This window comes from Schistosoma mansoni, chromosome 1, assembly GCF_000237925.1.
Source record: "Schistosoma mansoni strain Puerto Rico chromosome 1, complete genome".
NCBI classification, from domain to species: domain Eukaryota; kingdom Metazoa; phylum Platyhelminthes; class Trematoda; order Strigeidida; family Schistosomatidae; genus Schistosoma; species Schistosoma mansoni.
Genome location: NC_031495.1, coordinates 47,333,661 through 47,356,322, shown reverse-complemented (window position 1 = coordinate 47,356,322; position 22,662 = coordinate 47,333,661). Strand labels below are relative to the sequence as shown.

Here is a 22,662-nt window from a genome sequence, read left to right as displayed (position 1 = left end):
CATTAGTCCTATTATTTTTAGCAGTTGTTGAGTTTTTCTAAACCAATGTTTTGTACTTCGTTTGTGTTAGTTATTTGAATTTTCCCATTGATGTTTAAGACTACAAATTATCAGTCTCTTTGGGCATATATGCATCCTGTGAGGATCGTCTCGCTACTGCTTTAACTCATAAGCATTATAAGCAGAGATGGACGGTGGCTAGCAGAGAAATCTAGGACGCGCGTTTCTTCTTATTTGGGACTTGTCGTCTGGACGTGTCTGCATCTCAGAGTTGATATTGACTCTAGGACTCGAACCCTATTGCAGTCCTAAACATCAGTGATAAGATCCTAACAGCCAATGCAAATGAATTAAACTTTACCCCATTGTACAATCTAGTGGGTGTTTTGACTCAGTAGTTAAATGGATCACTTTATGTCGTTTGGTGCGGAGGATACTGTGTTGCAGTCCCGGAGTGAACATCAACTGTGGAATGCAAGTACATCCAATTGACGAGTCCTAAACAGGATGAGACGCGTGTCCTGAATTTCACTGCTAGTCACCATCCATCGTTGATTGTAATAAGAAAAAAATCAATAAACATATCTATTAACTGAAAACTAATTTGATTTTTTATTACTTTTTCTTATATATTAACAGAATTGACTGTTTACTAAATATACTCTTGTTTAAGTAATGAAATAATATAACTAAATTTAGTCGACTAAAACATACTACTATTAGTAGTTAATTAACTTGTTCATTAAAATCAGAGGTGGTATAGCTTTCATAAACACATCATGATAATTCTGTTTAAATGGCTTATTTAAAAAAGAAAACATTGAGAATTTGATTTAATCCAACAATATTGTTGTTATTGTCGTTAACGTCTTAAATTACGTTTATTCAAAGAAACTTTTGTTTAATTCGAGTGGAAAAAATTTAGTAGAACCTGACATTCAAATATTATAACAAATTTTTTAATTCACTTAGTACTGTTTGTTTGAATCTTCCCATTTATCTTTAGGAATGCGACTGGTCAGTCTCTTATTGGCATATGTGCATACTGTGAGTATTGCCTCGATATAGCCTTAAGTCACAAGCATTATAAGCAAAGATGGATAGTGGCTAATAGTGGAATCCAGGACGCGCGTTTCGTCCTATTTGGGACTCGTCAGCTGGATGTACCTGCGTTTTAATATTTATTCGTAGAATAATTTTATGAATAATGTGAAATTTAGTTAAAAAATAAGCATTTTATAGATAAAGTAATAGCTAAAAAGCTTATATGATTCTAAATTATAATTTACAATTTTCTTGAATTTGATTATTAATTAAGTTCTGTGGCATTCAAGCTTAGCAGTTAACAACAATTAGTAGCTATGGAATGAAAGTATTTGAAATAAAAGTGCTAATCACATAATTTCATAAACAATAGATCTTAAGATATAAAGTTACAAGGAGATCAAACTTTTAGTTCCAATATAAATGACTGTTATTTAGGGTAGTTGAAAAAGCTAAAAACTACTTACATGAAATTCCGAATACGATTAAACTGATGGTAGGAATTAATTTATAACATTCAATGTTCAGTTGCAAATTATTCACTGTAAGTTAATAAAATGCACGACTGATTATGTATCACCAGTAACGGATATTTTCTTTAATCATAGACTTCTAGTGACTCTCCAAAACATGGGATATGAGTATTATCAGCTAAGCATATAGATACGTCTAGAAATTACTGGGTAACAAACCATGTTAGCGTAAATATAACCGTTAAGATCCTTAACATTATCAAATAAAAACTGAAATGCGAAGAAATTGAAATGACACTAATTCTCCAAATGACAAAGACGACTTATAACAAGTATTGCTCACTTATTTACGCCAGTTGCCAACATGGATGAGCATAAGCCGCTCACTAGCATTCGCCATCCAACCCTGACATGGGCAATCCCTTACAATTGTTTCCAGTTGCTATTCATTCTTTTCACATCTGCTTCCGATTCCCGAAGCAGTGCGTTATTTGGCCTTACACTTTTCTGCTTCCCTTCAGGATTCCAAGTTAGCGCTTGCCTCGTCATGTAGTCTGAAGATTTCTGCAATGTATGTCCTATCCACATCCAACGTCTTCTCCTAATTTTCTTTTCATCTGGAAGTTGGTATTTTATCTTTCACAGTAGGATGTTGCTGATGTTATCCTACCAACAGACATTGAGTATCCTATAAAGACAACTGTTTATAAATACTTGCACCTTCTTGACGATGATTGTAGTAGATCTCCACGTTTCAGCTCCGTACAGTAGGAGTGTATTGACGTCCATATTGAAGATTCTGAGTTTGATGTTGGTTTTCAGACAGTTGTTTTGAGTTCCATATGTTCGTCTTTGTTTTGCCAATCCTCACCTTTACATCTGCATCAGATCCTCCTTGTTCATCAATGAGTGTTTCCATCTCTTCCAGAGTTTCTCCATCAGGTGTGATTGTGTTGGTGTTCTTTGTGTTGTAGTTGAGAATCTTGCTTTTCCCTTTGTGTATGTTGAGGCCTATGGATGCATATGTAGATCCTGTAAAGCATGGAACCTGTTGTTGAGAGCTATTTTGAATTCGTTGAGTTTGTTAGTATCTCGAAGGATTTGGTTAAATCTTGTAGAAATATTATTTTCTATTTTATGGTACGATGTGGTCAGTTTGTTTGGTATATAAACACAGTATGTTTGGAAATAATGATTTATATTGCAGAGGCTGTTATTGGTGTTCTGAACTTAACTGGCTGGGCTAGGCAGAAAGCAGGACTGATAAGTACTCAAGACTGCTAATACGGTTTTTTGTGTATCATTTCTCCGATCGATTAAACACTGCTCTCTCATTGGTGGGAATCCGCACGTTCATATATTAAACAGGACAGGCACTCACTCAGTCGATATAACAACTGGGAACGCACACCCGCACGCACACGATGTAACAAATACAAATATAAGCTATCTGGTTCTGTGTGGTATGGTTCGGCTACATCCATGTAGCTTTATATATGCGTTTGTGGGGGAATATTGTGCCACCTGTAACCATTTCGTTGAGTGCACATAGATTTGCAAATCTCTATTTTCATTTCTCTCTCCCAGTCTATGTCGTCCATTTATATCTTCATATTCGGCGTTGTCCACTCCACCTTGGATCCTGCATAATTCTTTATCTATCCGGATTGTGTGATTAGCTTAGTCTTTTCTTGAACTTCCTATGTGGCGTTTTAGCAGCCTAAGTTAAGGGGGTTGAGAGCTTTTCGACAAATTTCTGTTAAGGTTAAAACCTTATAAATAAAATCGGTCATGCTTGCTATCTAAGAATTTCGGAAATAATGCAGTTTCAAGACAGGTAGGAATAAATGGGCACAAACGAGCGTGCTTCATTTGGAGTTCGTATTCGGCGCATAATCGAGCACAAAGGAAAGCTAGTACGAATACCACAAACTTCACAGCTTAAATGGGAATCAAGATTTCCTGAATCTGTCGTACTTCCTGAATCATTTATGTATCTGTCCGACTGCGCATTGCGTTTAAAGTCTGTATGATGTAAAATGAACTCATTAGTATTTGAATGAACAACTTAAAACATTGAACAGACTCACTTGACCCCTTGTCTCATTGGGTTTTTGTGACTGGCCTGCATATGAACCATAGATTTACATTTTTTAGCAGAAATTTTGTAACTTTTGTGAAGTCGGTTCTTCGATAGTGTGTAACATCGACAGACAGCATACATTCCATATGTAGACGAACAATTTTCGTTTAAGAAATTTCATTATTCTTTCTTGTGTGTTAGTAAAACTACGACAAATAAACAACAAGTTACTAAAAAAGCGGAATCAAATTTCTATCCGGACTAATCAAGTCTACTGGCAAACGTTTCCAGCAGACAGCTGAAGAACAACAATAATAAACCACTCCACACTGTTACCTCAAATTCAGTCTGTAAAGACTTTGATGTCAATCATTCGAGACCATACAGCAAAATGAAGTGATGCTGAAGAATCTTAACCAGAATCTCGAGACAAGAATGTAGTCTTAGAAGACTGAGGAATAGTAAACCATGGTTCCACGAATCCTTGACGTAGGTAATTAGACAGAGCAGGGATAAAAACTCAAAAAATAACAATACTATCACAAATGACAGTTTCATAGAACTTCCAAGGCAATGATTCTTTTATGCAATCTGCCTTTGATGTTTTAGAAACCACGCATGCAACTTAGATATTTGCATTATAAAAACGGCACTAGTTGAGGACAAATAAGGTGTCTTGACACACCCTGACTTAAGTTTTTGCGTTAATTATGGTAAAACTGTCTACTAGTAATTTTGAAGTGCATTTAGTGCCCGTTCGACAGTAGGATATTTCATTGAACATTTATGACTTCTTTAGGTGCAATTCGCTTTTTGATAATATAGAGTGTTTTTACCTTGAACTAATGGATCTTTACCCCTCGGAACATAGGTGGCTCAAAGTTGACTGCTTGTCAAACTACAGCATTTTAAGCACCTGTGAGAATCCTCCTAAATACTCACTTGGATTCAGTCCAACACAATTTTTAGGAGAAAGACTGATAAATCAGAGTACATTTGAGTTTGGATACAATTTATACTACATAAGATGAGTCCACTTTTAAAATTCCTTGACTAATAAGATGGTCTGAGCAAAAAAATACCAGGATTCTTCCAAAAGGAATTCTTAAATACTCTTGAGAGTAGCAGCACGCGTCTAGCCAGAAGGTGCTTTATGTAACAGGGGAGCATGCGGAGTAGCGTGACTGAATAGGACTGAAAAAGAGAAAAACGAAAGGAAACGTAAGTCGACAATCCAAAAAGGTCACACATTTCACTTACATTTACCATGGAAAGCAATGGACAAAAAATCGACAATAAGACAACCCCCAGATAAAAGCAGTGTTGGAATCGGAACTAGAAGCAGATAGTTTGAACAACTAAGCTAAGGACCAAAGATAGAAATTCATACCAAGTTTCTAGTAGCTTTTCTATTTACAGTTTCAGTTTGTAAAGAACAGCAGGCTTGATGGCCTGTGTTAGTCCTGGCAGTGGTGGTCTCTCAGCTGTTCCAACTTTCTTTTGAAAGAGTCGACGGATGGAGCCTCAACCACTTTCTATCTCCATATTCTGACATCGTCAGGATATAGCATAACCGATGGTGAGAGTAGATGAGGGAGGTCATTTACATACAAGAGGAATGACACCGGCCCAAAATCTGTACCCCGGGAGACTCCGAGAAGTACAGTTTCCCAGCTAGACAACTTTGAGTTCAACCGTACTCTTTGTTGGCACCCAACACCAACAGATTGCCTACAATCCCGACATTTCTTAGATTGTATAACCTTCTTCAAAAGCCTTGCTGAAATTGATGTAGGCTACGTCTACAGGTATTTTTCAGTCCTTAAGAGCGCACCAGCTATAATGAGAGACTAATAAGTTAGTGAGACAAGAATAACATATACTAAAACAATGCTGCTTCTTTGAAAGGATACGGTTTTCTTTCAGGTACTTAAATAGCTCCTTCCAAGCAATCTTTTCTAAGATTTTAACAACCGCACTAGTTAAACTAATGGGTAGATTTTTTTCAGGTTTATGTTTCGTACCTGTTTAGAAGACAGGACTTACTATGGAATTCTTCCAGTCTTATATCTAGTTCCCGACTTTTAAGTATGTATGATCCACTGCTAACGGAAATTAAAGCTTTTAGGGCTGAAAGTTTTATTCCGTCTACAAGCATTAGAATTATTTTTGCCATTTGTATTTTCAGTGTACATATGGCTCGTCATTTAATTGTACTGGTGTGTGGCGGGTTTTCGACCGTCAAGGTTGCTGGAGATGTCAAACATCTTCGAGAGGGACTTTATTTTTAAGTCCAACCACTCTCTGGATACTCAAATAACAGCCTCTATCGATCGTGGAGATTTTCATCTTTCTTTGTTGTCACTGATTTCCTTCATTTCCTGGACAATATATGCTCTATTTTACAACTCTAGAGTTGTAGGGTTGATTGTATCCACCATAGTTAGGAGATTCATCAAAGATTGTTACATCAATGTCGGTAAGTCATAAATTTACGCATTAATATCTTCCTAGGTTCAATATCCTTTACAGCTCTCGGTGGGAAGTTGATGTTAAGAGACTTTGTTTATGTGAATGATGATTATTCCGTGAGGATTTGTTATGTCATTGTTGTGTTTAATTATTGGACGAGATATTATCCAGGAAGAAAGGGTGAGCCAGTTTAAATTCATACTTAATCTGACCGCAGTCATAGTTTTTATAGTTTGTAACCTTTCTTACATGATATTCATATGTTCGTATATTTTGTTTTAGTATAAAAATATAAATAATGAGAAACATCCCAATATTACGGCTGCGTCAGCATTTCATTTCACCATATTTTGTTTCTCCTGGTGTTTCCTTGGAACAAGCATGCATGTCTTCATACGTATGATCATACTTCAGTGAAATATACTGAAAGCAGCTCAAATTTCTACCTACCATTTATTAGCACATATGCAAGCGAGCCTCTGTCATTCCTGTAGGAGTCTTCCACAGTGATAGCGCAAAACACCCACATACTTACAGACACTAATCGCCACCTAAGCAATTACAACCCAGATATTGTTTCGCCACTCTCCAAAAGGTTACTGGATATTAAGGACTTAAAGTGCTTTTACGTCTGGAAATATGTAAATTACAACTCCGACGGAGTTATTATTTTTCCACCATCTGAAAAATAACTTCAGCTATACAAGAAATTATCTATTTATTTATTTGAACACAAATATTGGTACAGGGAGGCCCCAGATATGTATGCGCTACACAATTGTGTGAGGGCTATAATACTGCCCAGATGCCCGGACTGAAGCAGGTAGCTGTACAAAAAAAGTTCAAAGTGATGTGAGACGTTTTAAGGTCTTTTTGTCTGCTCACCTAACTTCCCTCAGTTATGATTATTCCTTTTCATTCATAATATACGTCTAGTCATACATATACAGCTACATTAGCACACTAATCTAGCTGCTTATTTAATATGTACTCTGGATTATAATAATTAAGACGTTTACGTAGTTCCTAAACGCATTTGACACCAAGTAGGCTTAGTACTGTTACTATCTCTGACACAAAATGTCTCGAAGCTGAGTGGTATAGCCTAGAATTCGTTATACAGTTGGATAATTTGTATTAACAGTTCTGATCTCATCATTTAATTGATTTTATGAATTTTCTTTGGTTATTGTAGATACTTTTCAGAAGAGATGTCTCCACATTTATCTTTATGGAGTTGACATCCATGTGTTTAATCGCACCGCTGTCTACAAACTATTACAGGACGTTTTTAGACAGAACTATGATGAGTCATCAGAATTGTTAAATCGCTCAGCAGGTGCTGTGGGGATTACTAAAGAAACTTCTAAACTCATTGCTTCCAAAAGATATAGTTGTCATCAGGCAGATATTTCTAACGAACGAGGACCATGGTACAAACATTTTTGTTTTACAGATTTTCGGTTGATTGCATATATATATATATAGCTTAGTCAAATGCACACCGAACTAAGCTTGAGTTTTATTTAGTCGTGTAAGGGGTTGTTTGCTTTGCTAGTAGATGGAGTGAAGTCATCGTGATTTCTCTCACATTTTCGTTACTAATTTTTACAATGCCAATTACGTTGGTAATTGCTAAAACTTCTTTTACCACGAGGAATGAAAATAATTTTGAAGCTCATATTTATTTAGTAAGTTTCCAAGGATTCTGTAAAGTATCGAAACGACGTAGTGTGAATAAGATTCTAGGGTTGTTGCTTAAACGTTCATGTTGCATAATGAAAGTTTCCTCAATACTGAACTAGGTAGATTTACTTGTGGATTCTTATTCTCAGCTTTCTACTTTTGTTACGATAAATGAAAGTTAGTTCTACTCATATCACTATATAAGACCAAAATTTTTAAGTGAACGGTCTTCGACGATTGATCTCATCATTTCGCCTTCATTTGATATTCTATTGATGAATCGATCTGCTTTTAAATCTTGCCAATGCGAACGCTTCATATGTATCTTCTTATCACTAAAAAATGTTAGAGTATACACCACTTGTTTATTATAATTTTTAATCTTCAGGATTACATATTGGGTTAGTTTTGAGTTGTCACATATAGGTAACCACTGTTTAACTGCAAACAACTTATTTTCATCATTTTAGTGATTCTGCTTCGAATTCAGGAGTTTTAGACATGTTCTGGAAGCATGCTCATAAATTATTACCTGCCGTTAAATTTGACTTTGAGTTGGTAAGCATATAGTTTCTGTTTTTGTTTTCATATATTACATCTTATCAAGTGTACATTTATGTCATCTACATACTACAAGCTATAGTGGTGTGGCGTAAAATAGATTAGTGTTTCTATAGTCTAAATATCAGTCAATTATCTTAGTTTCTTGTTTCATTTCATCTTTTATCGTTTGCGTTTACTAATTGTTCCAGGCTAACATATGTGCCGGTAATCACTTGCTACCTAGAGCATGTCTTATCACATGTAGTCGGACGTATGGGTCCTACAGTATTGGAGATGCACCATCACATTTGGATAAATATCAACATCAAATCAAATCACATTTTGTCAATTTAATGGGTTCTCTCGTTCCTGTGTCTAAATATGCTGGCCAACACGCTATTGAAGAGTAAGCTCTATGATATTCACTATTTTTATACACAAAATTATATATATAGTTTTCTTCTGTGTTGTTGGATTGGTTATAAAAGTCATGCTTGAAATTAGTGACTTTTTAATATCAATTTACATAACAACTAGGTAATTATAATCAGTGTGCTCTACTTCATGTCCGTATCTTTTCGAACTGGTTTTTCAACTTCATTTAGTTGGGAACTGAACATATACTTTTCTAAGAATCCTTAGGTATTGAAACAACAATAATCCTATAGTCCAAACTGGCTTATTTTGATTCCACAATTTGGTGGCTCAGTGGTTAAAACACTCGATTCACAGCTACTAGGTTACATACTTTGGTTTGAACAATCGTGTCGTATCATTAGCTTTCACAAAAATGTAACCCGATCCCAAGTAGAAAACCTTTATCGAGTCACTTTTATTATTCATCTTATAAAATTACCATCTGTTAAATCAGACTGAAAAAGTATTCCATAATATTATTATTAATACTGAGTGGCCAACATAAAATAAAGTGAGACATTAATTAAGAATAATATATATGTAAAATCTCAGCGAATGAATTTGTTGTAGGGATTTACTTCAAATTCATTCGCTGAGATTTTACAAATATATTATTCTTAATTAATGTCTTACATCAACTCGGCGCTCAAATACTGTGAAACTATTCGCTCTAATTTAGACGAGAGTTCTTATATAAAATAAAATGGTTTGACGAAAATGGTATTTGTAAGTTATCAAAATCTAATAAATGTTAGTACCCTTTTGTTTTTTTTACTGAATTTCTTTTTATTTGAGCTTAAAATTTTCCGGCATGAATTTTCATCCAAAATAGAATAGTTCAGTATCTGTCAACATATTAACTTCATGCACAAGTGTCTTAACATTGATGGACTGTGGTTTTGTTTAGGCTTGTGTCTGATAATCACTAACAATAAAATTTATTAAGCACCGAAATCACTTCATGGACTCGATTTATTCATGGGAAATATTTCATATAATAAACAGTATGATGTATCTTTCGGTCTTTATATTGGGTTAATTATAAAGTCAATGTACTTCCCTTTATATCCTAACTTGTAGCCCACCTAAAAGTTGGGACAAAGCGTTTCATGTCTTTCACTTTGGCGAAGGTACAATCGATTACGTACAAGATGAACCAGGTAGGCGGTAGTTTTAATACTTTGGAGCATGATTTGTGTTATTTAAGTATTATACGTTTATCTATTAATCCAGCCTATAAAACTCTGGGTTATTCTTTCAATGTTTATCATCCGAATGATAACTGAATCTAAAAAGGATCATTAAAATGTTAAAAATGGTACGAATTCAATACTTTAGTTTGTTTTTTATTATACTAAATCTCTATTTTAGTTTTAGTTAACCACATCATAAGGTTTTTCTTTAAACCCAGTCTTCAAGTTAACAATAGTAATGTGGAAGCTGATTACATTGGTCTCGTACTAGTGAGCTTGGGGTAGATAACCAACAATCGGTTAGTTATGGTCAGTTATTGTTAACCCCATGGTTATTTCATGACATTTAGTGTCGATGCTAAACTTTTAGAATGGAGCATAAATTAATTTTGAAACAGTCTTAACATAATTAAGCATGATACAATATTTTTTATCCGTATTCAACTACAGGCTTACCTCAGTGTCCTGTGGTGGTTAGTTGACCAGTAGGCTGGAATAGAGTTAAGGGCAGTTCAACGAATAATACCAGTTCATAAAGTCACTGACTGTGAAACTGAGTCATATGAAGAGTCGTGTATCTAATGTCAAAGTGTTGAAAATCAGTAGTTAAATCTATTAAATAATAAGTCATTTACATAAAAGCATATTTGTTTTTCCTTCCTGTCTCCCTCTAATTCCTAAACATCTTAAAATTTTATTTATTTGTTCTTTTTCTCCTTATGCTTTTCTTGTTCAGCACTTTTCTATTCTTCTGTTTATATTGTCATGAAGTTTGACAACTTAAATCGATACATTGGAGTATTTAGCTATTGCTCCCTTTTTAAAATGATATGTTTGTCAAATAATCTCTGTAACAATTAGTATAAAATCGATTGTTTTCTTGATAAAAATGGCTTATTTTCATATGAACAAATATTTCAACAAATTCCACTCAATTTATACTACTGAACCCAAGAGGTTTATAATCTTTTAAGCTTTTTCTAATTCATCCAACTATCATTTGATTTATGTGTAAAACTTTCTTCGTTGACTTAGGATTATGTGAATCCGAAAAATTAGAATTAACCGAAGATAACGTAACTGCACTAAATACCTGGCCTAAATGGGAATTACATGTACTTGTTAATAGGCTATGCCAACTGAATTATGGTCCATGGGCTGATCGTCAAAGGCAAGTGTTATTCATGCATACTGTTTTCATTGTTTTTCTAAAGTCATATTAATCAAAGGATCTTTATCAGAAATGATCCAAAGGATTGATGTTGGCAACATTTGTTTCCAGAAAGACGTCCAAATCATATTCCTGTCGAATACCATTCGTTATGATTTAAAATGAGAAACCAGTTAAATTTGTTGTTTAGTGATACACTGAATAGCCCGTGAAAACCTTTTTGTTAACACATTTGATGTTTACAAAAGTCTGCTTGGTCTCACTTATTTTTATTCTTACTAATATTTAACTCAAACTCTTCGATGGGTATTTTAACGGTCGGATGTACATACGGTTTTTCACCCAGCGTTATAGTCGTTCGCCTTTTCTTTGGATTGCCTATTGGTAGGACTCGCTAACAGCTAGTTTTATGGTATCTTTTAAACCCATAATCCCAAAAATCCGGGTAGACTACGCATCGTAAATTTTCCGAATTTAAAAACAAACAAAATATGGAATATATCTAGGCCACTAAGGATAGTTTTCAATTCTTTCACCTAATTACTACGCTCACCAGCTAACTAGCTAACCTTTGGAAATTTTAAATAAATTCAAACAATAAAAGCCACCGGAAATAAAATTTTAGTTATGAATGCATGTTCGTTCAGTGGATTCTTAACAATAGCAACTAGTATGTTTAATAACCCGCTCTTCGGTTCAGCAGAACATAATCACATCAATGAAACCGTAATTTTTAAACTAATTAATCCTGGTTACTCCCATACGTGTTACATAAGCTTTATTCTCCATACTAGTTAGCATTGAATCCCTAAAAAGCTTTTCTGGGTCTACAAATTTCGTAACCAATACTAGGTACGTACAGCTCGACAAATTAGTCAAGTATGAGTTTATATGCTTAAATTTGTATAACATTTATAATACTAATGTTGAAGATACTACTGGGTTACTGAAAGTAAAGTAGATATGAAATTTAAACCTGTTACTGAAAAATTAATAAAGCCTGTACTTTTTACCGTCCAGTCACTGCTTCACAATATTATTACAGCTTAAAATTCATCCAGAATCGAGACTAAAATGTAGTCAAAGTATTTATACTACTAAAATTTTTTTGATTCAATTTATTTTGTTGTGTTTTTATGTCAAATAGAGATATCATTTGGCGATTTTTCTTTCCATCATCTTATCAAGTCGCTAAGCCCAGTGAACCGGTTACTGTAGGACAACGTAGGGTTGCGAAGAAATTTGTTTTCGAATTGAAAACGTCCACTAATATCAACCTTGATCTTTATTTCATGAGACGTGATATTGTTGAAGTAAGCTTTGTTATTTTGTTAAATATTTACTTAGCTTTAATATATGTAATTTTATTTGTGGTTCAACAGTTCTTAGAGAAATAATATGATTACACATATAAAAGTCTTTCTTTTAGAAGTAAGCGATATACATACTCTTGTCTGATGTTTAAAGACTTGTTTTTCTACCTGGAGATTTACTCTGCTTTAGGGTAAGTAGATCACATAATTCTTTACTATGAGGACTCTTACATAATAAAGAATCTTTTGAACTTCCTGGTTAACAGTGCAGGAACGTTTGGGAAACTTCCCTCTCCAATTAAATGCATAATATTTGTGAATCGGTTTATGTCTAACCGTAGTACAAAAGTTGTTGGGCTCGTGGAAAACTTCGTTTATTTGGGAAGCAATGTCAGGTGGAGTGTTGGGTTAAGGTATCACATATTAAACAACTGGAAAAAGTCAGTTACTGAGGTTGTGCTCTTTAACAGACTAGGATTTTTTTAATGTGTATTTTATATGCCCTGTAACCAATTATATTGACACTATTCTGGTTAACAAAAGTGGATTGAGATACACTTAAGTAGATCCCAGCTACATTAGTTTATAAGGTTATGGACTGTTGAACTGAGTCGTATGGGCAAATGTAAGCTTCTTAATCTATGGTCAAAGACATTATATGACATGGTAAAAAATCAGTTTCATTGACATAGTTACATTCGTTGTTGGTAATACTCCTCTTACTCATCATAGATAAATTATTAGAGCGTAATCTATATTTCATACACTGCTTTCGTTATCGTGTACTGGTCTAGATGATCCACCTTATATTCATTCAAGATAAATTACGAAACTGCATTAATGTGGGAATATTTCATAAATCATTTGTGTTCATGCTCTCTTAGAGCCTGGATTCCTTACATTTCATGTATTCAAGATTTCCAGTTGTCTGGAGAAATTTAAGTAATTACTGTCTTCAGTTCGGAATGCATAATTTTTGTTTGTTTGACTCAACCTCTATTTTTTAACATTTTAGTCTATGAGACTGTCAGGATCTCCGAATTCAATTATAAAACTGAGTATACCGTGGTTAGTCAACCAGAATGGCTTTGTAACTACTCTGAAAGTCAACCTAATTAAGTCCAGTTTGGTCCTTGAGCATTTATGGCGTAATATATTAACTAACGATCAATATGTAAACCTCGATCTAAAAATGTACTACCCAAGGGAATGGAATATGCAACACTTATGGGATATTGGGTTAGACACTCGTGATACACAATTAACTATATTGTTTGATTACAAACATTACTTTAAAGGTAATTATGGATTTTGGACATAAATCTCTGGTTATTTTTCGGTTAATATTTCAGTTTTCTTGCAGCTCAGTTACCACTAGGTTAGGGTTCGTATATATCTAGCCATAAAATAAACTTAATGTGGAAGTTGGTAATACCACTTGAAGTAGACTGAATAGGGTTTGAACCTGTAATCCGGTAGTTGAAAATCCAAATGCTCTCATCACTAAGTCATTAGTCCTATTATTTCTAGTAGTTGTTGAGTTTTTATAAACTGTTTTTTTACTTCATTTGTGTTAGTTTATATTAATGTTCGTCAGGATTAGAACGGATAGCTTGACAAAAATTGGGAGCCGAGTATCGAGAAGTCATTATATGTAAAACTATATTTGAAATAATCTCAGCGATTATAATTTAAATAATTCCAACGTTTTGTCCAGCTAACTTGTCTGGACTTCTTCAAGATCAAAATCATCAAAGAAATATATAGTGTTTTTTTAACAATCATACCAAATCTATACTATGTTAAACCAATCATATTTGAATGTTGAATTTATTTGGTAAATTGGATGATATGAGTCAGTTAAATTAAAATCATGTAAATAAGAGACTGAATGAATTGTGTGTGTATGTACGTCATTTAAAAACATATTAACACCGAATATCATTCATTAATAAATCATTCTTACACGTTGTTTGAATTTTCCCATTGCTGTTTAGGACTACAATTGATCAGTCTCTTTGGGCATAAATGCATCCTGTGAGGATCGTCTCGCTACTGCTTTAACTCATAAGCATTATAAGCAGAGATGGACGGTGGCTAGCAGGGGAGTCCAGGACGCGCGTTTCTTCTTATTTGGAACTCATCATCTGGATGTGTCTGCATCTCAGAGTTGATATTGACTCTAGGACACGAACCCTATTGCAGTCCTAAACATCAGTGAATTAAACTTCACCCCACTGTACAATCTAGTGGGTGTTTTGACTCAGTAGTTAAATGGATCACTTTATGTCGTTTGATGCAGATGGTACTGTGTTGCAGTCCTGGGGTGAACATCAACTGTGAAGTGCAAGTACATCCAGTTGACGAGTCCTAAACAGTATGAAACACGCATCCTGAATTTCACTGCTAGCCACCATCCATCTTTGATTATTATGCTTCTTACATTTCCAACGGAAAATGACCTAAGTATTTGGTTTGTACGTCCTGTTGTATGAAACCTATTTTAGAAGTATTTCTTCCAACTTAATACATTTCTAGCAAAATGTGAAGTTATTTTCATCATTGGTTGGTGATAATGAATAAAGATCAATAATGGAATTAAGGTATACAACTATTTGTCGGAATTGAGATTCCCGATGTAATACGTTTTTCTTACTGGAAGTTTTACAAGCCAGGAAAGTAGAACACTTTAATTGTTTTTGTTGAATTACTATACGCTTAATCCATAATTGAATTGAATCATCAATACGTTTCGAGTTAATTCGATAATTGTTGATACAACTTCTTATTCTTTATTTACAATGCTGAGTTTAACTTTCGTCTGTGGTTATCACTAAATACGGTACATACGCTATATTCTATTTAATAGTAAAAATAACCAATTTGTAGGAATACTAGGTGGAACTTTAAAATCATGTTGGTACGTTATAACTAGAGGATTACTTCAGTAAAATAAACTAATATTTCACTAATTCATGTATTCACTGTAGCACATAATTGTATTATGTAATTGATTAGACCCTTAAACTTGGTTAGTTTGCTATTTTCTCATACTAATCTACTTGATTGAACACGTTTTTAATTCATCTTATAGAGTATTAAACAAACATTGTTCTGATCATATATTTATAATGTCATCTAAAACCATATGGGTAGTATTCATATGCGAAACCTCAAATATATGTGAATTATTGTAATAAAAAAGATAATTTACTTAATAAGTTAGGTAGTAGATAATAAGTGAGTGGAAGTTTATCAATTTTTATACATTAATAGGGGATGTTTATAATCTTTTAAAATAAAGGATTTACAGTCATATATGCTAGGTTCACCATTTTTCATGTATTTGATCAAGATAAATGGTAAAATAACCCTGTAAATCAAGCCAAAGTAGCATGTTTTTGAATTTACTTCAAGTGACAGGTTCAGATGTCAAAAATATAGATTATCAAATTGGTATTTCACACATTAATTTTATTCGCACGATTACTAACAATGATTATTTGTTCATGGTTAAATCGACTGTTAATCAGTGTGTACAATATTTTTATGTTGTACAACAAAGTTTTTTTTCAGGTTGAGATGAATTTTTTTTGTTGATACATTATGTTGTGAATTAATTATTGACATTGAGTTTTCATATGTTTTTTTTTATATATTTAACAGGTCTTATAGATGATTGGTGTCGTGGTTCACATCCGGATTTACTTAGTTTTATCCCATGCATTTATAAATTTCACATCAAATCAAATAATTTAGATTTTATTTTATTAGCCAATGATTACAATTGGATATCAAAATATGGTGAAAATGGTATTTTATCATATATTTTATTTGACTAATTAATTGTACTTTTGATTACAGCTTATCTTGGATTTCATGCAAAAAAGCTTATGGTTACATTTGATCTACCATTTATAGACTTTTTACCAGCTACAGTACCAATTAATTACAATATTGAAGTAAGTTATTATTAATGTGTGATTACTTAATTAACATTAAGTCTTCATTAATGATAAAAAGTGAAGTAATTGCAAAGTATTTACTGAGTGTTTTTGTATTGTGGTGAATACAAAAAAGGTTAATCAATTTGTTTTTAGATTAAAGAGAATAATATATTGTGGCGTATTATCAATGAATTATTGTGTGAACGTTTGTTATAAATAATGTCTGGCTGAATGGTCTGTACTGTTATACAATTGAATACAGTTGAATAGTGAAGATTTTTGTAACTGATACAGATACTGTAATTAGTTACTACTTGTTTGCTAATAATTAAACTTTTTCCGAGTGTTAAATAATGACTGTATACAAATCATTCCACATCGTAGTCTAAATTCCTCATACATCTGTTATGGTTAGTATTTACTCATAGGACTATCACGCACATGTTTTATGGTCTTGTGTAGACTATTTATTGACAAGTTCATGAAAAGGACCTAGCCTGTAGGGGTACGGGTGATTGGTTTTGGAATTTGTTTCATTTAATTAGTAGTGCCGTCACAGCGTATTGTACTCAATTCATCTTGGCTAAGTGGGTTAGATTTTTACTTTTTAAGTAAGTGATAATATGTACAAAAGAGTACACAAACTTTTACTTGAGTAATTAGTTAAATTACAAAGTATTGTTTATTTGTATTTTACTGATCTATTCCTAATTCTTCCAATCTTCTGCCTATTAAAACAATTTCATCTAATTGAAGAACGCTATGTTATGAAATAACTGACATAGAAAATAACATTGTTATTTCATCATGTAGATGTGTACCCGTTTAAATGATTCGTAGTGATTAGTATAAAAATATGTTTGTGAATTTATTTAACGTATTCTCAATCACTCTCTTCTTCAACTTAACCTGTACTGGTGTTCCTGTATTATGTGGAAGGAATTTCATTAGTCCTAAAAAAGCTTACATTTTGTAACACAGATGAAAGTTTTATTTGACAGTTAGTGTTATTTTTAAGTTTTTACTTCACTGTCGACTGCTAGACACTCTTTAGTTCCAAAATTAATTTTGATTTTTATCATGGTTTTTTTCGACAGATTCCTCTTAAGCTTATATGTAGTATTAGACTCCTATATCTTCTATTTTATATAATTTTTTTCAGTGTTCTTCAGTGTCACTTCGATTATCCATACCAGAGTCTAGTACTCTGTATTATTTAATACAAGAAGTTCATAATCGTATGAAATTTATGAATGGTCGTGGTCAAATTCAGAAATCTTCACCATTTCATTCTAGTATTCAAGAAATGACATTTCATGAAAAAGTTTCTAAAACGTAATGTGTTTTGTTACTGAGTTCGAAATTTTTAAAGTATATTAGTCTTTTTTAAGGTGGTGTTATGAAGATTAGTTTTTTATTTTCAGACAATTTTTCTCTGATATAATTAATATTGAAGACTGTAGGGCACAAAATAACCGTTCTTAATCTTAAGCAGAGATGGATGGTGGGTAGCAATTGAATTCAGGAAGCGCTTATCGTATTATTTGGGATTCATTAGCTAGATATACCTGTATCTCAGTGTTGATGTTCACTCCAGGATTCGAATCCAGTATCTTTCGCTTCAAATACTCAGCTACTGATTCCAGGTGTTGTATTTCACCATAATTTCTTATAATGTGACGTCCATATTATGTGACACGTAGAAATATCTCCTTTATTCCCTTTTTAAATCAACTCGTTTACTAACAATTGTTTCATGGTTATGCCTCCAGTATCATAGATAAATAAACAGCGAAACATCTAACTAATTATTTTGGTGTTTTTCGCTTTTTCACTCAACAATTTAGTGTCCAACTTATGCTCTACATATCTTTTTACTTAACAAAAATTTCAGCCTAGTAAAATAAATTCATTATATTTTGTTAGTTTCTCATCAGCTGTTTACAATCTGTGGTATTTAAAAATTAAAACTATAAAGTTGGTTGGAAATACATACTTAATCACCTTTAAAGGCAGCTACTTTTATTGAACTGAACGACTTATCTTCGATATTTATAATATGCTTCTACAAACTTTCGATTAAGAGGAAGATTAGCGCAATACAGGCTATCAGCTGGATACCTTAACATTTTCAAACTAATTAGTAAACATCTAAGCTCCAGTCTTCTGAAGTTCACTGAATCTATGGTTGTCACACTGATATATACACTGAACAAAAAATTGTTGTTAATCTTTCTCTACTTTGGTAATGTAAACTTTAATCCGTTCTATTATTTTATTCTTTTCAACTGATTGACTGATACATCATTTACCTGACTTTCTTCTAGTTTATTAATTTTAAACTCGAACTAACTAAGCTTTACTCATTACATAAACATTTATCTGTAAACCTTTGGTTTCCTTTCTCGGTAATAATGCTGTAGAATGTTTCTTTATACATCACATGTATTTGTAATTTTTATTTAATCTCATCCCACTTCATCTTTTTGCTATACTACGTTGATGTGTGTTTACAAAACCGTTGGATGCCGGCTCAGTGGTCTATCGGTCAAGTGCTCTGGCGCGAGAATGGTAGGTCCTGGGTTCGAATCTCGCGAGGCGGGATCGTAGATGCGCACTGCTGGGGAGTCCCACAATAGGACGAGTTGGCCGTCTAGTGCTTCCAGGTTTTCCATAGTGGTCTAGCTTCAATTGACTCATGATCTCAACTATATAAAATTTCAACCAAATTGAATTATGTAATTAATTCCAACCCACTTTGTAATTTTCAACTTTTCAAGAAAATAGTTTACAGACATCAGATGACGAAAATTAAAGAAAAAATTGAAATGAATTCATGTTATTCCGTTTAAATCTTTGTTCTTACTTTCATTCTATTTAATAAATGGAATCGTTCGTGTGAAATTAATCATATATATTCAATTTTTCAATATTTTTTTGGCGAAGTCTCTCTTATTTAACTCAAACTGTAAAATTAATTACAGTTTGTCTATTTCTAAACCATAAAATAAATAACACATCTATTTTATTCGGATACAATACAGGAAATATTTCTTTTAAAGCAAAAGATATACACATATTGGTGTAATTTGTGTTACTACCTCGCTTTTGCATTGAATTTTGTGTTATATATGTTCCATTACTAAAAATAACTGATTAAATAATTAAGCATGTGTGCACATGGTAAACTATTTTGATTTTACCATTACTGATTTATGATATTTGAAATTAGAAATATTATCAGAGTTGTTTGAATCATTTGCCTGGACTGTTCACTAAATGTCTTACAATTTATTTATTTGAACATATAAATATTGGTACAAAGGAGCACAGAATACATATGCGCCACACAAGTCACTTGATTTGTGTGTGGGCTGTGAAACTATCCAGGTGCCCAGACCTAAGCAGGTGGTTTACTTAGAGGGCCACACCCGGAGGCTTTGACCAAAAAGTCCAATCCACAAGGCAGTAGAGCAACGTCAGGAGATGCAGTGCCATGGTATCTGGTGACCAATAATTGGTTCATACGTCATTTGCTCCCTCAGGATCCTGGAGCCCATGTGCACCATTGGTTTGAAATCAGGGTTTTCCAACTCCCCTAGGTGGATCCTCTGTACGTAACGGCCCGGCTAAAGCGTCGGAAATTCGCTTTTCGTCTTCTCAATTTCGTAGACACCACGTCCACCTCGAGAAGGCAGTGAGTGGGACTTCCCTGGTAGTGGGTTTACACGTGCGGGTATGTGAGAGCATTTGGAGAGGGAGAGAAGACTCTTCTCACCCTTGGCCGTACCAGGGCATTTGGGTGCCTTACAATTATGTTTAGAATAATAAAATATAGTGTGAACCTAATCACTTGACACTATTGTTTTTATATTTTCGAAATTTTTCACAAACCAAATTCACAGGATGATATATTTTAATTATCGGTTAATCTATTAGAAAATTACTTACTTCAAACTTTGTTAATCAATTACTTCAAGATAGTTTTTGAACAACAGCAGTTAGATGATTTACGTAGATTTATTTCAAGACAAGCTCGTAGATTTTAAATGATCGGAAATACTGAAATAGTTATCCTAATTTCCAATATGTGTTATGATTCTTAATTCAACCAGTTTAGTACAATAGGATGAATTGGATCAGAATTATTCTACTATGTCTATATTTAATTCTATTGAACATGAATTTTATTAACTGTTCATGAGTTGATTTGTGCTATAAAATTACGATCAAAATTTACTATTTAAGCTTAAAATTAATTTAACATGTTAAGTATTTACTTTACAAGTTTCGCTGTTCAAATAAAAAAGTTTAAGGCAGTTTAGGCATTGACGTACTTTCATTTATTTTTTGTGTCCTTAGTAATATTGGATTTTTCCTTTACATTTTTTCTCGATTATGCTGTTCTAGAATTAATCGTCAGTGGTTCGACTGCGGCTGGACACCTCGTTTACGTCTTAGAATAACCTACGTTTATCACCCATCACCGTGGGTATCTGAATATTGGCGTTTTGTTCCTTCGGAATACAGACCAGTAGTGTCTTCATTTACAGGTTCAGCTAAATTATCATGTCAAAGTGGTCGTAAGTCTAGTGCATTCAAACGCACAACTGCTTTAAATTGTCAGAATCTAGAAACAACGAGTCAAGTAAGCCTTTTTTCAAGTATTAACTTTTATGCAATACTGTATCATTACCTATCGGTTTGTTTATATTAAATTAAACTGTTATGTTCTCATCGCCTGTCAATATACCATGTGACTAAACAGTCAGTCAGAACACGAACTTATAAGACCTTGACCCTATGTCAAAATAATGAATCGTTAACCAGCATAAGCAGCCTAGAGTCAACTGTGAATACTTATTGGTTCTCCTGCCTTTCTCTGCCCGTTGAGTCCAGAACACTGTCTTAGCTTCCACTATGTGAATCATGTATTTCAGACAAACGCAGTTTGTATTCAAGCAAATCAGACTGCGTCGTACCATAAAATAGAAAACAATTATACAAGATCAGGACAAAAGTGGCTGAGTGTGAGAGACCATAACTAGTTGGATGGGAATAATAGTAGCCGATAGGCCAAATGAAAGCTTATAATAAGAGAAATTTAAATATATATAATCTAGTTACCTTATAGTTATACAATAAGAATATATATATATAATAACAGTCCATAAATAATTCCTAGCAGTTACCATTCATTTATTCTTCTTTAGGATATAACATATACTGATGAAATAAAGTTACTGATGCTAAATAGTTACTAATAACTTATGAATATGAACTATAAATCCTCCTCCTGTTTTATGTTACATACTCTTGTTAGAACTTGTAGCCTGAGGGCCCTGTTACTGTATAACGTAATAATACTGCCAATTAGAGAGCAGTGATTTATTGATCGAGCCAGGGACGCACAAAAGCGAGCAGTCTAGAGTACTTATCGGTCCTGCTTTCTGCCCAACCTAGCCAGTTAAGTTCAGAACACCAATCTCAGCCTCTGCAGTATGAATCTTTTATTTCAAACATACTAACCAGACAGACCACATCGTACCATAAAATAGGAAACAATATTTATAAAAGACTTAGCCAAATGTGGCTGTGAATAAGGGAGATAGTAAATGATAGACAAGGCATAACTCAGGAATAGTAAATCGTATAACAATAGTTCATAGGTCAAAATAAAGTTCATAATAAGGGGCACATGAATATGAATAGGTTAGTTACTTAACAATTCTACGATAAAAATATACACATAGCAGTGGTCCATAAATGGATCCCAAAAGTTACCATTCATTATTCTTATCGGGACATAACAACTCTGTATGCAACTTGAAGCGAAAATGAAAAAAAAACCGATGGTAAAACTATTATATATATATATATATATTCAGTCAATAAATCTACTTGTGTGTAGATGCACAGTAGTAAATTCATAACGTCCTATTTGATTGATATAATGGTTGTTTTCAAAATCACATTCTACTGTTATACGAAAAAGTAATTTATTAAGTTTTCGGTGTTAATATTTGTTCTCAGTTTAAATCACGAACTGTTCTTAGTTATACTACAATTGAAAACTTTTAAGCACTGGAGACTGATGGTTCTGGGTTTTATTCCTGCGTGTGGGGTCGTGTATGCTCACTGCCGAGGAGTTCCATACTAAGAAACAACGACCATCCAGTGCTTCCAGATTTTCAAAAATCACTTTGTGATTTAAACTGTGAGAACTCTACTATGCTCATAAAATTCAGTGATTTATGACGAAAATTGTTTCATAAATTAAAGTAATTTGAAACACAATTTTTATGGTTGCTGTTTTTATC

At 33.4% G+C, this 22,662-nt stretch overlaps 1 protein-coding gene across 1 annotated transcript in view; it reads left to right on the top strand.

Moving 5' to 3' along the window:
• Positions 1–8,259: 8,259 nt before the first annotated feature.
• Positions 8,260–22,662, top strand: part of Smp_171790 (hypothetical protein) — a gene marked incomplete at both ends in the record, with an annotated part of 108,417 nt that continues 94,014 nt past the window's right edge. Inside the window, 10 exons of the mRNA XM_018794641.1 lie at positions 8,260–8,316; positions 8,511–8,707; positions 9,799–9,878; positions 10,947–11,088; positions 12,230–12,395; positions 13,411–13,693; positions 16,062–16,208; positions 16,260–16,357; positions 17,505–17,677; positions 20,753–20,895. Coding sequence (XP_018649033.1) covers positions 8,260–8,316; positions 8,511–8,707; positions 9,799–9,878; positions 10,947–11,088; positions 12,230–12,395; positions 13,411–13,693; positions 16,062–16,208; positions 16,260–16,357; positions 17,505–17,677; positions 20,753–20,895 — 1,486 coding nt within the window. The remainder of the gene's footprint in view (positions 8,317–8,510; positions 8,708–9,798; positions 9,879–10,946; positions 11,089–12,229; positions 12,396–13,410; positions 13,694–16,061; positions 16,209–16,259; positions 16,358–17,504; positions 17,678–20,752; positions 20,896–22,662) is intronic.